General features: G+C 34.3%; 1 protein-coding gene across 4 annotated transcripts in view; it reads right to left on the reverse strand.

Moving 5' to 3' along the window:
- Positions 1–1,152: 1,152 nt before the first annotated feature.
- Pdgfc (platelet derived growth factor C) overlaps positions 1,153–14,787 on the reverse strand; it is a 211,876-nt gene continuing 198,241 nt past the window's right edge. For 3 of the 4 annotated variants that reach the window (XM_048813561.1, XM_048813563.1, XM_015484519.2), the window contains 3 exons: positions 13,902–14,109; positions 9,015–9,232; positions 1,153–2,722 (listed from right to left, as the gene is read on the reverse strand). In XM_048813561.1, coding sequence (XP_048669518.1) covers positions 2,606–2,722; positions 9,015–9,232; positions 13,902–14,109 — 543 coding nt within the window. In that variant the 3' untranslated portion in view covers positions 1,153–2,605. The remainder of the gene's footprint in view (positions 2,723–9,014; positions 9,233–13,901; positions 14,110–14,787) is intronic. The other variant, XM_048813562.1, reaches the window with a different exon arrangement.

Below are 14,787 nucleotides of genomic sequence, written 5' to 3' on the forward strand. Positions count from 1 at the left end.
TCTTATGGTAATTAGGCCTTCCTCTTTGCTTTTAATAAAAATCGCTATGCAAAACTGGTTCATACCTTAGTGAAAGGACAAACCACAGATATCATATGCAAAAGAGGGTCAAAACAGTCAATAGTTTCTGGACTTCTGAGAAAGTGAGTCACATATTCTATTAATGCATTATTTTTATATTAATAAAATACACAAGAAGAACGGTGAATAAATTGGTCATAAAGCAGTTAGTCCTCACACTTGGCCAGCTCACTGACTGAAAACAGCATGTGGAATTGTCACCTTTACAGGGTAATTTCTTTTGACTATTAACATTTTACAATAAAAATAAATAAATATTAAAAACTACAAGGGAAATAAGATATCCCATTCAATGGTTTAAAATGATGGATTAAACACAGCTAAATACATTAATTACCGGAAGACTTCATAGTCTTTACCAAGCTAGTGAATTATAAATAGTGAAGCACAGTGGCCTCTATGTGGCTGGGACGAAAGTATGAAAAGGCTAAGGAAACAAGACAGAACACATGTGCTTATTTTGTTTATATTTGTATGTCATGTGGTAGAAGGCAGACTAGGTCTGCATGATGTCAAGATGCATAAAAAGGGTACTTCCTAGAAGAGCAGTCTGTAGACAGCATGGGTCTGATCACTAAGGTGAGGATGGGTGCTAAAAATGCTAGTCCTTGAGACGAATCTAGTCTGGAATTGAGGAACTGCATCTTGAAGTGTGCTATGTAAAATATTTTAATCCATATACCAAATCAACTTCTTCTCACCTGATTTAGTAACTGCTATTGGAAATGAAGACAGGAGCAGAGATTTATGGGCCTTTTTCCCCACCGCATATTATCACACAACCTATCACTAAGTATTTCTAAAACCACATATAACTTTAATGTCAGGTTTAATTTAATTTACCAGACATTATTATTAAGCTCGTGGAGAAAAGAAAAGCACTGTTCAAAGGCACTAGAAAGAAGAGTCAGGTGGGAGCCTCAGCACAAAAAAGGTCCTTTTATAACCTTTCTTTGAAACTGGCATATATTTTTGCATAACAAAAATCATAGTAACATAAAACTTTTATAAGTTTCATTGTCTCAGAGTCCAAGAGATAAAACTTTCACACACACACATGCACACACTGAGTTTCACCCCAAAATAGCCACATTCTTTTATTTGATGAATCAATACATTTTTAATTCAAATAGTCACCACATATCCTAGGCATAATATTAAGCATTTTACAAGCAGAGTGTTTTACTGATTTTCTTTTCAATTGCAAAAGGGTACAATAAGTGAATTGGTTAAAGGATATACTTCTGTACATAAAAATATCCAGGTATTTATACAAGTGTATGGAACAGAGTTTAAAGGTATTGAAAATATAGCATCACAATAAATAGGATGTGTTCCTACTCCACAGCCCACTTTATCAAGAAGCTGTCAGTCTCTTTTATCAAGGTGCTTTCTGTTCTTCTGAGCTAGGTTCGTATTTCCCCCCAAACAGGGTTAAATTAGTAAGAATTGGAGCTGAATATCTACTTTTCATATGTTATTTTTTATTTGCATATCCAATAAACAGGGTGGAAGATATGGTAATTTATTTCCAAAACGTCATTGTGACTTCCCAGTCCTATTGGTTTCATACTTCTGTATTTTTAAATGCAGGTCAATCTAAGCTCTAGCACCATTCAAGAAGGAAATACATGTATCTTTTTTTTGTCAGAGCAACAATATTTTATATCATCCTTATTCATCTGGCTATAACAATTCTGTTTAGAAAAAATTTACCAAGCTAAAAATAGTTGATCTAGGTTGTCATAAAAAAGAATATTAAATACCTTTGGTAAAAATAGATATATTTAACAAGATTAGAAAAGGCAACAGTTATAATGTCAAAAAAGAGAATATAAAAATGTACACAATAAAACAAATAAACCAACTTAAAGTGAAGATAAGGCCACTCTTCTGTTCAGGTTTGCCTCTTTCAAACCATGAATGTAGTTCTCTTCTTCTAAATGGCAGAGATTTTAATAAGAAACATGGAAAATCCAGTCTTTCCTATCAGCATGACACCAGTTTAATTCATAGCAACATAGTTCCTCTTTAAAACCCAAGTTTTAGAACATGAAATGTTCTGGTTTATATATGCAAGTATAAGGGGAAAACATTCCAGATTTTCTGTGATATTAGGCCCAGAACACGGAGCTTTAGAGTTAAGCAGAGCAACAGAATCAGGTGCTCACTTGCAGCTTTTTCTTGTCCTGACATTAACCTAAGCCATATCATGACATAGGGAATACAGACTGTAGCAAGTGGAAAAGGAACGTGGTAACTAGCTAGCGATCTACAACATTTAATTTTTTTTTCCATGATTGAAGACCTTTTCTCCTGTCCTTTGGGCTCCTCTCAAAAGCGATGTTGCACAACTCATAATTCCATTTGGTGTCTCCTCTTTAGAACCCACTGTAAATCCTGCAGATGGAAGATCCTTGAAGCAAACAACTGGGATTATGGATGCAGGTAATGCATTAGTTCTCTAACAGAATCAGCCGCTGGCTGCACCTGACAGCTCTGCGAACAGCTGGTGGTGATGTGGTTATCCTCCTGTGTTCCCTCTGCACACACAGTCACACTCCTCGTGATGCTCCAGGGCCACGTCAGTGAGTGATTTATGCAATCCCCTGACACCAATCTTTGGTCTCAGTTGAAGGACCTGAAAGGGATTAGAATGTAAGCCACCTTTAAAATCAATCCATGACTCTAACATTCGATTTCCTGCATAAAAAGAATTTTCAAAAACAATCTCAGAGCTCAACAAGACTTATTTTCACATTTCCTCTTGAAAGTGTTATGTAAACATTTCTCCATAAAAAATATCATTTCATAAAAGGACACTTCAATGCCAACAATTTGGGAAGTGTACTGCCTTAGAATAAAGAAGAGTTCTTAAATTGAAAGACTCTGTCTGCTCATTATTTTTCTTATGTAACCAGACAGAATTTTACCTCAAGTATTTTGCAACCACTAATGCACATCTTGTTTCTCTGTTTGTTACTTTCTTCTTCTCATTCATTTATTCACACATTTAATAAATATTTATACTTGAAGCAGTACACTCAAGTACAGGAATACTGTGGAAGGAAACATGATCACTCCACAGCTGAGTTTGCTCAATTATGCCACTCATTAATTTTCTTGGCTACACTTCAAGTCCTCTATAAACTTGATGAGACGGATTAGATGTACTTCATAGACATCAGCTTCAGTCACAGCTAACTTTCTACAGCTGGATTCTACTGTACAGTGCTAAGGAGGTTTGGCAATAACAACAATAACGCCTCTATTCAATGAAGCTATTTGCAGTTTGGCTTGTTGAGCTTTTTAGTAAGAAATATAGCAGAATAAGCACCCTAAATAAACATATTTCCTTTTAATACTGTGCCGAAGGGTTCTAGAAGTATATTCTATTAAAGATTATCTAACGTATTGGATAGCAGCTACCTATTCAATTCTAATACATTTCTTATAATAGAAATGACAAAGTTTCAGAAATTATGTTTATTTGGGTTTTGAAAAAGACCAATGTGCATGATAATATTAAATTGTCTAGCTTTCTCCTTCTGGGTATGACACAGATGACTTCATGAAGCAACTTTGAAAAGCTACCATTCCTGTAAATTTTCATTAATCTACAAAAGTACAAGTCAAGCCTTATGACTGTTCAATGTGAAGACTCAAGAAAGAAAACTACAGAATGCATACCTCATTCAAGTATGTGGTTCTATCGAAGGTTAATTAGCTAACATTTTTTGAATATTTGCTGGGTGCCAGGCACAATGATGTTTTTACATACTTTAACTCACAAGAATTCTATGAAGTAATTTACAATTATTTTCCTTATTTTACACATGAGTGAACAGAGAGACAGACTAAGTGACATAGTAGTTATCTGAACCTAATAAAATATGAATTATTAAAGTAAGAATGATAGATACTTATTTTATAAAAGTTCATAATATTATCATTCATACATCCTATTTATTTTGAAACTTTCTTCCTAGAGAGATAAACTTCAAAGTCTTGTCATAAGTCTTATATTCAGATAGTTTTACAGCATCAGAAACTGTAAACTTTTAAAGTAGGTTTTCTCTTCTGTGACATTTCATAATTCCAGAACAAAAATTGTGAAGACTATATTTCTTCAGCATGAAACTTAATCTACTTGGGTGTTATTTTATATCAGTACTGACTTGTTGTCTGAATAAGCTGGGGTGACATCAAATCTGAACTTAAGGCACCCCTGCCAGTCCTTATCATACTCTTGCTACAAATGGTTTCTGGATTGAGATTGGGTGGGTAAGATAAATCCGCAGTATCAGCAAAGCCATTATGTTCATCTTCTAAGTCTACTTGTCTGCATTTCTCACTTCAGAAAAGAAAAAAATATGGTACAAAGAGTAAAATTAGGGAGGCCATCTACCATGCCAATGGCCAGCCCAGATGCATTCTGCTTCCACTCTCCCACCAATTATGCTAAACAAAAGCACCTCCTCCCTAGCCTTGTCTGGTGATGCTTGTGGAAATTCACATATAGCAGACAAAGCTCAAAATGTCCTAGTAGTTTGGATAAAATATTCTAATCTGCTTAGTGTTTTTCTTTTCAGTTCTTTTTGAAAATTTGGATTTTGGAAGCAGGAAATAGACTTGGAGAATGATCAGCAGGTGCCACCTAATATGAAAGAGGAAAATTTCATCTTCAGGATGTGGATTATGACACCAGAAGTATGGGGGTAGGGAAATGTCAGAAGTCTATCTCAGGGAACTATGAGGGAAGGCTGGGCATGGAGCTCAGCGATAAAGCGCTTGCCTAGCATGTGTAAGGCCCTGGGCCCAATCCCCAGCACCAAAGGAAAAGAAAAGACAGAAAGAAGAATTGAGGAAGAAGTGAACACTAAAACTACCAGTCCATGAAAAAGAATATCAAGGTTATGTCTCAAACCAAAGACTATGGAAGAAAACAAACCAGACACAAAGAACCACCAAGGAGTGGGTGCTAAGTACAGTCAAACAAGATGGACTGATCACTCTCCAAACCAGAGCATTGATGAAGCAGGATTCAGTACTAGAATAAGGTCACAGGACGGTAAACTTTTCCTAATACAGACACATCTAAGGTTAGAAAAGCAAGACTCCTGTAGATTATGGAAAAAAGAAATTAAACATAAGAAGATATAAACAAAATAAGATTAGAGAAAAAGGAACAAATATATTACTATTGTGAGAGTGTTTTGTAAATTTTTTTTGGGGGGGGCGAAGAATACCTTTCCTCTCTCTGAATTCATTAGATTTTTATTCATCATTTACTGTAATTGAAGAAGAAAAATTAAAAAAAAAAAAGAACAAGAAAAAAAAGCTAATATGTATGAAAGGTGTAAAATTCATCAAATCTTGTTCTAAGTATTCTGTAAAAATCTACTCACAGATTTCTCACCATGAGTTACGAGGGTTGGAAAATCATTTTACCAATCAGGAAACTGAGGCATGAGGGATTGAGTTACTGGTTCAAAAGGACACAGCGAACAAATGTTAGCTTCAAATATGGGATGTCTGTTGTGGGAGTTAGTACTTGCAAGCACTGTACTGTAACATGATCTTTGTTTCTCTTAGCCCTCAATTTGGTAGAAACAAAGAAAAATAAACAATGATTTTAAAACAGTAATAGTTCTCTAATAGAGATATCTTTGAAGTCCCATGCATGCTCTAAGGATGAACTAATTGGTGCTGCTAGGATGGGCAGAACTCTTAAAAGTGTTTCAAGGAAGATGTGACATGTAAGTTCATACACATAGAAAGTTCCCAACTCGCTTTTCTGAAAATTCCTACTGGAGAGACAGAGAAATTATTAAGAAATATATTTCCTTGGTGAAATATATTATAATGTAGAGATCCAATGATTGATAGAGAAGAGGTAAGAATCGTACTAAGAACATTATCATTAATACTATTATGCTATCAGCAACACAGTAACATGATATCATACTGTATGATTCCTTTAATTATCTGAACTTATTTTTGGTACAGTGGTTGAACCAAAACCCAGCAAAATGCTACAGGAAACCACAAAGAATACTTGCTTTATCTGTAGTAATATGATGACTATGATTTAACCCTAATATTTGCAGAAGCTGCTATAATATAAATAGATGCATGAGAGGACAAATAGAACCTCTAACCTGTCTTTGATTTTTCATTTTTCCATGAAGTAGAATAATCATAAAACCCAATTGGCAACATCATTAAAAATATTAAAGGTTGGGTGGGTATAGTGGTGCAAGACCATAATCCCAGCAGCTTGAGAGACTGAGGCAGAAGGTTCTCAAGTTCAAAGCCAGCTTCAGCAACTTAGTAATGTCCTAAATAACTTATGGACACCCTGTCTCAAGAAAAGGATTAAAAGGGCTGGAGATGTGGCTCAGTGGTTAAGCGCATTTTCGTTCAATTTCTGGTGCGTAAATAATAATAATAATAATAATAATAATAAATAAAGCTGAAGGTAGACTTGTCTTTAAATGAATTAAGTCTCCATGTCCAGGTCCATAATATTCAATTATCTAATAACTTTGAACAATTTTAAATTGTTTTAAAAATGCATTTGATTAATAGTAGTGCTAGATCAGAAGTGATCTCAAGAATATGGGAATGAGAAAAACAAAGGCCTCAGAAATTCTGAATCATGTTAAACAAATAGTCCTTTCTCCATAGGGTAAATGGACAAAAATATTATTATTATTAGAGATATTTGTGACACATTATTGTTATCAGAAATATTTGTGATAAACATCAAGTAGGAAATTTTTATATTTCTTCATACTTAATCATTAGAGATGTTTGTGCAAAACTAATGGGTGCTCATGTAATTATAATATAATTAGAAAAATGTTCATAGTTGCACGTGTGTATAGGTGTGTATTTATAATCAACCCAATGAAGACCAGGAAATGTGGATTTATGTCATTCTGTAAGAACACCACTTGGTCCACAAGCACTGCCCATAGCCTTGCCCCAAACAGTAATGTCTTCATTTTCTGAGGCTTGAAAACAGATATTACACACTCTGTGGCAACTTTCTGGATAATAACACTAATGTTATTTGTAAAATAAATGGATAGCTATAGGATGGAGGGGGCATGCTTGACCTAGGAGACTGCTTTAGCAAACCACAGAATGAGATTCAGCACCCCATAGACTTGTTTTAAGAAATTGTTTAAGTCAAGTGTGGATTTTTAGAGTTCTTAAAATAGTGGTTATAAATGCAAGACTGGCTGGCTAAATTAGGTCCCCAAATACACTTGTTTATTAAGTATCCATTTCGGCAACTTCAAAATTGAGTGACTTTAGGTGGGAAAAGATCCTTCCAGTTTAATACATATTCTTATCACATCCTTTTATCTTATGCCAGGCGACTCTAACATCTGCCCAGCCTCTGAGGTATTTTAATTTTAATGCTATTAAGAACTACAATATTAATTTTTTATTTTCTTGACTAGATTCCCAGTTCATGGAGTGGCATAAGGCTGGACTGTAGGCACATCCTACCTGTCTGGAGCCCCAGGAGCCTCTGTGCCCATGAACATCTGCTTTTTGCTTGTAAGTTTGGTGCTAGGGATTGAACCCAGGGCTTTGCATATGCCAAGCAAGTGTTCTACTGCTAAACTACATCCTCAGTCCCTGACCATCTACTTCTTGACTCTAGAATGGCAACTCCTTTCCCAGCACACGATCTTTACAAGAAAGTGGTATGCAAATCAAAAGTAGAACATGAGTAATGGCGGCAAATAGTTCTATTTTTAATCACTGAATGACAGTTTGGGGTGTTACCTGATAAAAGATTGCCATCCAGTAAGTGTCATGGAATAAAAACCTGAAAGATCATGATATTTCATGTTTGTTACAGAGGTAGTGTATGCAGATGGCAGTCAATGGCAGAGCTTGAATGGACACAGAGTCCCTTGTCTTCTAGAATGATGTGCTTTTCTTCCTTTTCTTGCCAGGCTACCGACATAATATTGGTGAAGGGCAGGAAGACCATGTCACCCGAAGTGCAGTTTATGAAACTCTACATGTTCAGATTACTCAAGAGAGCATTTTGCTGATGTCTTTCTAAGTAGGTACCTTTTCTGAAGCAAAATGTCAAAATAATGAGATGAAGTCATATTAAAATGAAGTCAGAGGGCAGATTTTAACTTGCCACAATGTGAATATTTTGTAGAAATTAACATTGACTCATCAAAACCTGACTTTTTCTATGTATGCTATATAGTACTGCTGGAGAAGGTGGGATAGAATTGAGGATATTCCAGCACTAATGAAAATTTTGGATGTGCAAGTTCCTAACACTCTAAAGTAATAATAACTACCATTTCAACTTTATTTTCCTAATTCCAGAGAAAAAAAAGAGGCAAAGGGGTAAATACATTCATAAAAGTCTGAACAAGTTATTTGTAGCAACATGAATAACACAAAGATTGGTATAACTGTGAACATGTTCCCTTGGGACTTATGTGCCCATTTTGGCCAAATATAAAAATAAATATCAAAGATCTCCTTTCTTCAAAATAGACAATGATTTATCTCTAAGATTGACTTTAAAATATTTTCCCTTCATATTTTGAAAAGTTTAAAAGTTGAAAAGCTTCACTTACATTTTTTCTTCAGAAAAACTTTTCTTTTGTTTTTTTCTTTTTTGTATGAGAAGTAAAAACTTCACTGACCACCCATGATGTACTACTACCAGAGAATAAGCTTTCTAAATCCTTGATGCTGGGTTTTTAAATTAAAGGTCCTAATTTTAAAACGTAGAAACATAAACTCTTTGTAAAACCCTGTTTTTAAAAATTTTCCATGAACGCCACATCTCCTTTCCAAACATGAATCCTTTTCAATTTCACGGCTTGGTTCTAAGAAAAAATACTCAAAGGAAATCGAAAAGAAAACGACACACCTACCTCGTGATATTTTTTAGTGACTTTGCTTGGGACGCAGTGACATTCGTTGCAGTTGTGGAGACAACAGGCACAGTTTCCACCACAGCGTTTAACCAGGAGACAACCTGGCCAGAAAATGGTATCGGTTCTCTTTAGTTCTTCCCTTATGGACACCGAGAAGTTACGAGGTGTGCAGCTGTATAATCTTACCTCCTCTTTTAGAAGGTTCAGATCCACCACTGCATGGCATAGAAGAAAGCAAAGAAAAAAAATAATAAAAGAGAGAGAAGTTCATGCTTTGAGCTTGAATCTATTTCATTAAGCACATTTCATAAAATAATCTAGTTATTCCATGAGCAATAATTAATAATATCCCTTCTTATTTTAACTAGGTTGTAGGGCTACTCAGCTCACAAATTAGACTTTCTATTTCATAGTAAACAAAGCTTCATTATGACTTAGTGACCAATAAAGAGCCGCCATTGTGTAGTATTAAGAACAGAGCGGACAGAACAGTTGAGAGCTATAAATAGGGAATTTTACAGAGAGAAAAAGGTCTACACCTTTTAACCTCAGTACAAAAGTACACAAGGAGAGCGCTGGAGGGAAGAATACAGTGTAAAATGATGAATGCTTTGATTAAAAAACAAATATGATTTTTAAAGGATGATAGGCTCAGACATTTTATGAAGAACAACTTATTAGAAGCTGATAAACAGAACTTTCTATAATCTTTTTGGCAATAAGAATCATAAAATATAAAAAAAGGAATGAAGAAAATATATTATTGAAGACAGCCAAATGGACCATGAGTTAAAAAAAAAAAGGATTTAATTTATAAGAGCAGAAGCTTTTGGGAAGCAATTTTAGGAATATTAGGGATTTGTGGTCTTTGTAATTTAAATTGAGTAGAATCTTAAGATTTCTATTGTTCCCACGCTTAAGGATGGAAGAAGTATCTCATTTGTAAGCATTGTCTCTACTCTTTTAGCAAGTTGGTTAACTATGTTGTCCTTTTTTTTCAAAAGAATTACCTACTTGTGAAGCCCAAACAAAATATCCTTTCATTGGACAGCTGTAGTAAAACCTCAAAGAACCATTGTTCCTCAAAGAACTACAAAATGATACTGCCTCAGGAAAATCCTATCAAAATAACTTGTCATGTTTACTACGAATTCATAGATAATATATGAACAGTAGTTACTAGGATAAATACTTGTAACATAATTTTAATTTCTTCTAAGCTCTATTTTTGTCCCTAGATCTGTTCAAACAATTTCAACCATATTGAAGAGTTTGAGGATCACATATATTCTTCCAGCCCACCCAATAAAGTACTTAAAAGAAAAATTAAACTAAGAAATATTACGTAAAATACAATTGATCTTGTTAAATAATTTCACTATTATAGGAAACAAGCGTGAGTCAAAAGAAAACTTATTTGGCTGAAGATGGCTTCAAATAGCAATAATCAATATGTAGATCCAATTTTCAAAATTAAGTGCTAATAATTTTTTAAATGATGAGTCCTTATTTTTTTGTTATATATGTGATCAAGTTTTTTGGAATTGTCAAAAAGAGGTGATTTTAGTATTTCTGAGAAGTGTAAATTATGCATGTGTAGTAATAAATTACAAACATGTTAACTATATAATTGACTAAAACCCAGGTCAAGTATAGGAAGGCCCCCAAACATGGCTAATTCAATGGTCCATTTTGACAATTTATTCAGCTAAATAATTAGTTTTCCTATTCAATACAAAATCACTGCTTTATTTGAGTATTTAAACATTTGTTTTTCATCTAGAAATAATTTTATGAATGAATGAAAAGCTTTTAAATATTAAAAGCAAATGAGTTCATTCTTTTCAGTACCCTGAAAAGACCAATTTATGTGTTATACAATTAAGGATATCATTATGTGTTATACAATTAAGGATATCATATAGGTGAAATGATATCACATATTTTGCTAAATTTCATTTTGCTGAACCAATAGTATATGTATACCTTTGCTCTGGTGTTGTTAACGCTATCATTTTATTTGGACTTTTTCTCTGGAAGGTAATATAGAGAAACCATGCAGAAACACAAAAGCTGTTTGCCCCAATTTTCAAAGCTTCAAGATTTATACTTCTTTAGAATGAATGAAGCTCTTAGCTTTCAAGGATAGTCGCCTACTCCAAATAGTTTTAAACACACTATTTCATGAACTAGAAAACGAGACTGTATATGTTCTCTTTAAAATGTTTACTTAACCACAATAAAAGGTTAGATAGATTTCCCAAGTGAACTAAGTTATGATACCTGCTACAATGTGAAAATTTAAACACACTTTCAACTTAGCTTCCACTCATTTATCATGTTTGACACAAAAGTCAAAAGCCTCTTTTTAAGTACTAGTTAAGCTTGACTTAGAAACTTTTTTTTTTTCCCTGCAGTGGCAATGGATTAATGAAACTTTGAATCAGAGGAAGAAAGGGAAAGAAAAGAAGCAGAAAAACAATGCAGACCACAATGGTCCAAAATACAATTAAGGAATTTAAATTTGTACACAATCTTTGAAATTTATGCTTCCTATACCTAAGACTTCGAACTGAGAAACTTCATTAAAATTAGTCATGAGACCATAATCTTATACCATAAATTCTCCAAACATTCTGCAGAATTTCTAGGCAAAAAGAAAGGAAGGATGGAAGGAAGGAAGGAAGGAAGGAAGGAAGGAAGGAAGGAAGGAAGGAAGGAAGATTGTGCCTCAAGGTATACTTTGCAGTAGTTTAACTAATACTAAGGAAGTTTTCTTCTGCAAAATATTTTTAAGTGAAACTCAGCCTTTAGATTATTTTGCCTTTTCATAATTGCCACCTAAGCATTGGTCTGCCTTCTAAACAATAAACATTTTGAGCACATCATTGGTCAAAATCATTATTCCTAATAAAAATTTCATCAGTATTGTAAATTTTACTAAAAAGTGTAATACTGAAAAAAAAAACATGGTCACATATTTCTTTGGTAGTTGTTCACTCTTTTTTAAGATATTCAATCCAAAGGTATTGTATTACCAGAATGCAACCTGAGGGTGGTCTTTCTAAGATGAATGTGGTAACACTGTGATATGTTTATTCTGGAGAAAATCTATTTCGATGCCTAATTAGAAGCTTTTAAAAGTTTTACTCCTGGTTCCTTTGTAGAAAGACTCTCAGGAGGGGAGTTGATTTTGTCTACATAGATGTTATCCCACACCTGCATTTTGGTTTATGTAAAGTCCCCAAAATATACACCACTTTTTTCACACTTACTGTATGATTAAAAAGTTAATAGTTTTAGCAAACTGCAAGGAACTTCAATTTTGAAAGTGTTAAATGAATATCTGAAAGATCTGATTCAGGGTTGGATGCTTTTAAATATATGCTAGCCTCTGGCCAAATCTTTAGGCAGTAGGCAGAGATTTCGGCAGAAAGCCATGGCTAGGAGGGAGGATTTTAGGCTTGAATCCAGAAATCAGCTGTGAAAAAAACTAGATCTGAGCTTAGAACCTATTTTCCTCTCTTGCTTCTTTCAGATCCACATGATAATCTACTTCACTTTTGCTAACAAGGGCTCTATTCATGGGTGTTTCAGCCTCTCTTGCTTGATCTTCATCTTCCTGTGTGTAAGTGGGAGGGAAGGGAAGCGCTGTTGGTAAGCTATTCATCAAGTTATTTATCAGGATCAAATCTTATAAATACGTAACAGTGTTCACATCTGGACAGGATCTCGCTGCCCATGCACTTGAACACGGATTTCAAATATTGCCAAAAGGAAACCACCTCTGTTGGCATAGCAAAATACCAGGGTTGGGCAAGTTGGAACATGACCTGCTGAGATTTAGTGCTTCAGCCAAAGGGACTGCAAATCAGCACAGGGAAGGGCAGGAATCAGGTTTCTTTCTGACAAGATTTAGAACAAGTCTGGTGCAATCTGCCTCTGTGAATGGCTCAAATTAACTAAACATTGAAACATAAATTCTCCAGACTGTCATTCCATTATCTAAAATGACGCTGGGCAGATTTCAATGTTTCTGACGGAATGAAACAGATTGTTTGGAGTGTATCGTAATTATCCAGTTATTCCTGTTCCATTTTCATTTGTGTCTGATACGGATACTTCCTAATCCTAAGTTATTAGAAAAATTAGCTAACCTTGTAGAAAACTCACTTAACATATTTCCCATTTCAAAATCATGTGGAATTAGATTTAATTAACAACACTTTCATTTTAAAAAGGAGATAGGCCCTTTTGGCCAAAACTCATCATTTCAAAAAGCAACTGTATCCAGAGAGAAATTACCTTGGGGTGTTTTCTTCAGGTCATTTGTTTTATTGATGAGAATCTTACCTTAGAAACTTCTAATCACTTTTTATGTTGGGCCACTGTTATTTTTCATATTATATAGATGTTTCAAGACTTAAGAAATATAAATAGATAAAACCCTGACCCATGGTTGACATGATAATAATGATTTTTATAAAAGTGCCCCCCTTTTCTAGCACCAAACCGAATTTTGCAGCTCTGATCTTTTCTTTTAAATTTCAAAATCAATATACTCCAAAAGTAGATTGGAGTAAGCAATGATTCTTATCAAGTGCAATGGAACACTTCACCAAAATGATTTTTTAGAAGATAAGAACTGATAGGAATTTTTACAGATATCTTTCCTAATTTTCCAAATCCACTGAATTGTAATTGACTCTTTTTGTCTATATTCTCATTTAACATATACTTACATTCTAATGATAAGCAAATGGATTGCCTAAATACAACACTGAAGAGTCTTAAACTCTTACCTTTAGAAGCTGTGGCAAAGAGACCTGAAACATTTCTCTGCTAAGAAAATTAAATGAGTTCTAATCCAAAGAGCAAGCTTACCTCTGGATTTTCTTCCAAAAACAAAAGCTTTGCCAAGAAGTTGCCAAGTTGGCCTGTATAGATCTTCTAAGTCCAGCTGCCATCTATCTGGTTCAAGATAGCGAATAAGATCCTCCAAAGTACTAAAGGCGGTTACAGCATTATTAAGCAGGTCCAGTGGCAAAGCTGAAGGGGGTAACACTGAAGGACTCACAGCTTCTGTGAGTTGCTGAAAATAAAAGGGATCTTCTGTTAACTGTTTTAAAATGTACAATGTATTCCCTCTCTTCTTACAGAGACAGAAACTAAGGCTGAAAATGCATGGGAAGTGAAACTACATTCAACCCCCAAGATAGAAGAAACTATTTTGCTTCTAACTCAAGTACTTCACACAGATGAACTCTAACAAGTTCTCTTGAAGTCAGTTAGAAAGATGTAAGTTTCCATTATCACAGACCATGGTGGGTGTGGGCATCTTTCACTCACACAAAAACATTGAAAATATCACCATGGTTCAGTTATAGACTTAAAATGGAGACTATTCGACAGTTTATCAAATTTTTATTTTGTTTTCCATTTTTCTTTTTCCTCAGCTCAGAAAAATCACCCCACAGTTATGCAAATTAGTGTCAGATGAATTAAAATTTTAATGTAAAGTAACTCATAAGAACTAGAACAAAATACAGGTGACAATCCTTTGACATTGGAGAAGAACTCATTAATCAAGATGCCAAACCATAGATGATTAACTTGACACATTTATCAATAATGTATTTTAATATAAAAAACTTAAACCAGGATTACAAGATAAGAGAGACTCTGGTAGAATGCCTTGTCAAATTAAATGATTGTCCCAAAAGTTATATATATAATGTATGGAAAGAAAAGTGACAAACAGAAAACAACT

This window comes from Marmota marmota, unplaced genomic scaffold (assembly GCF_001458135.2).
Source record: "Marmota marmota marmota unplaced genomic scaffold, marMar, whole genome shotgun sequence".
NCBI lineage: Eukaryota > Metazoa > Chordata > Mammalia > Rodentia > Sciuridae > Marmota > Marmota marmota.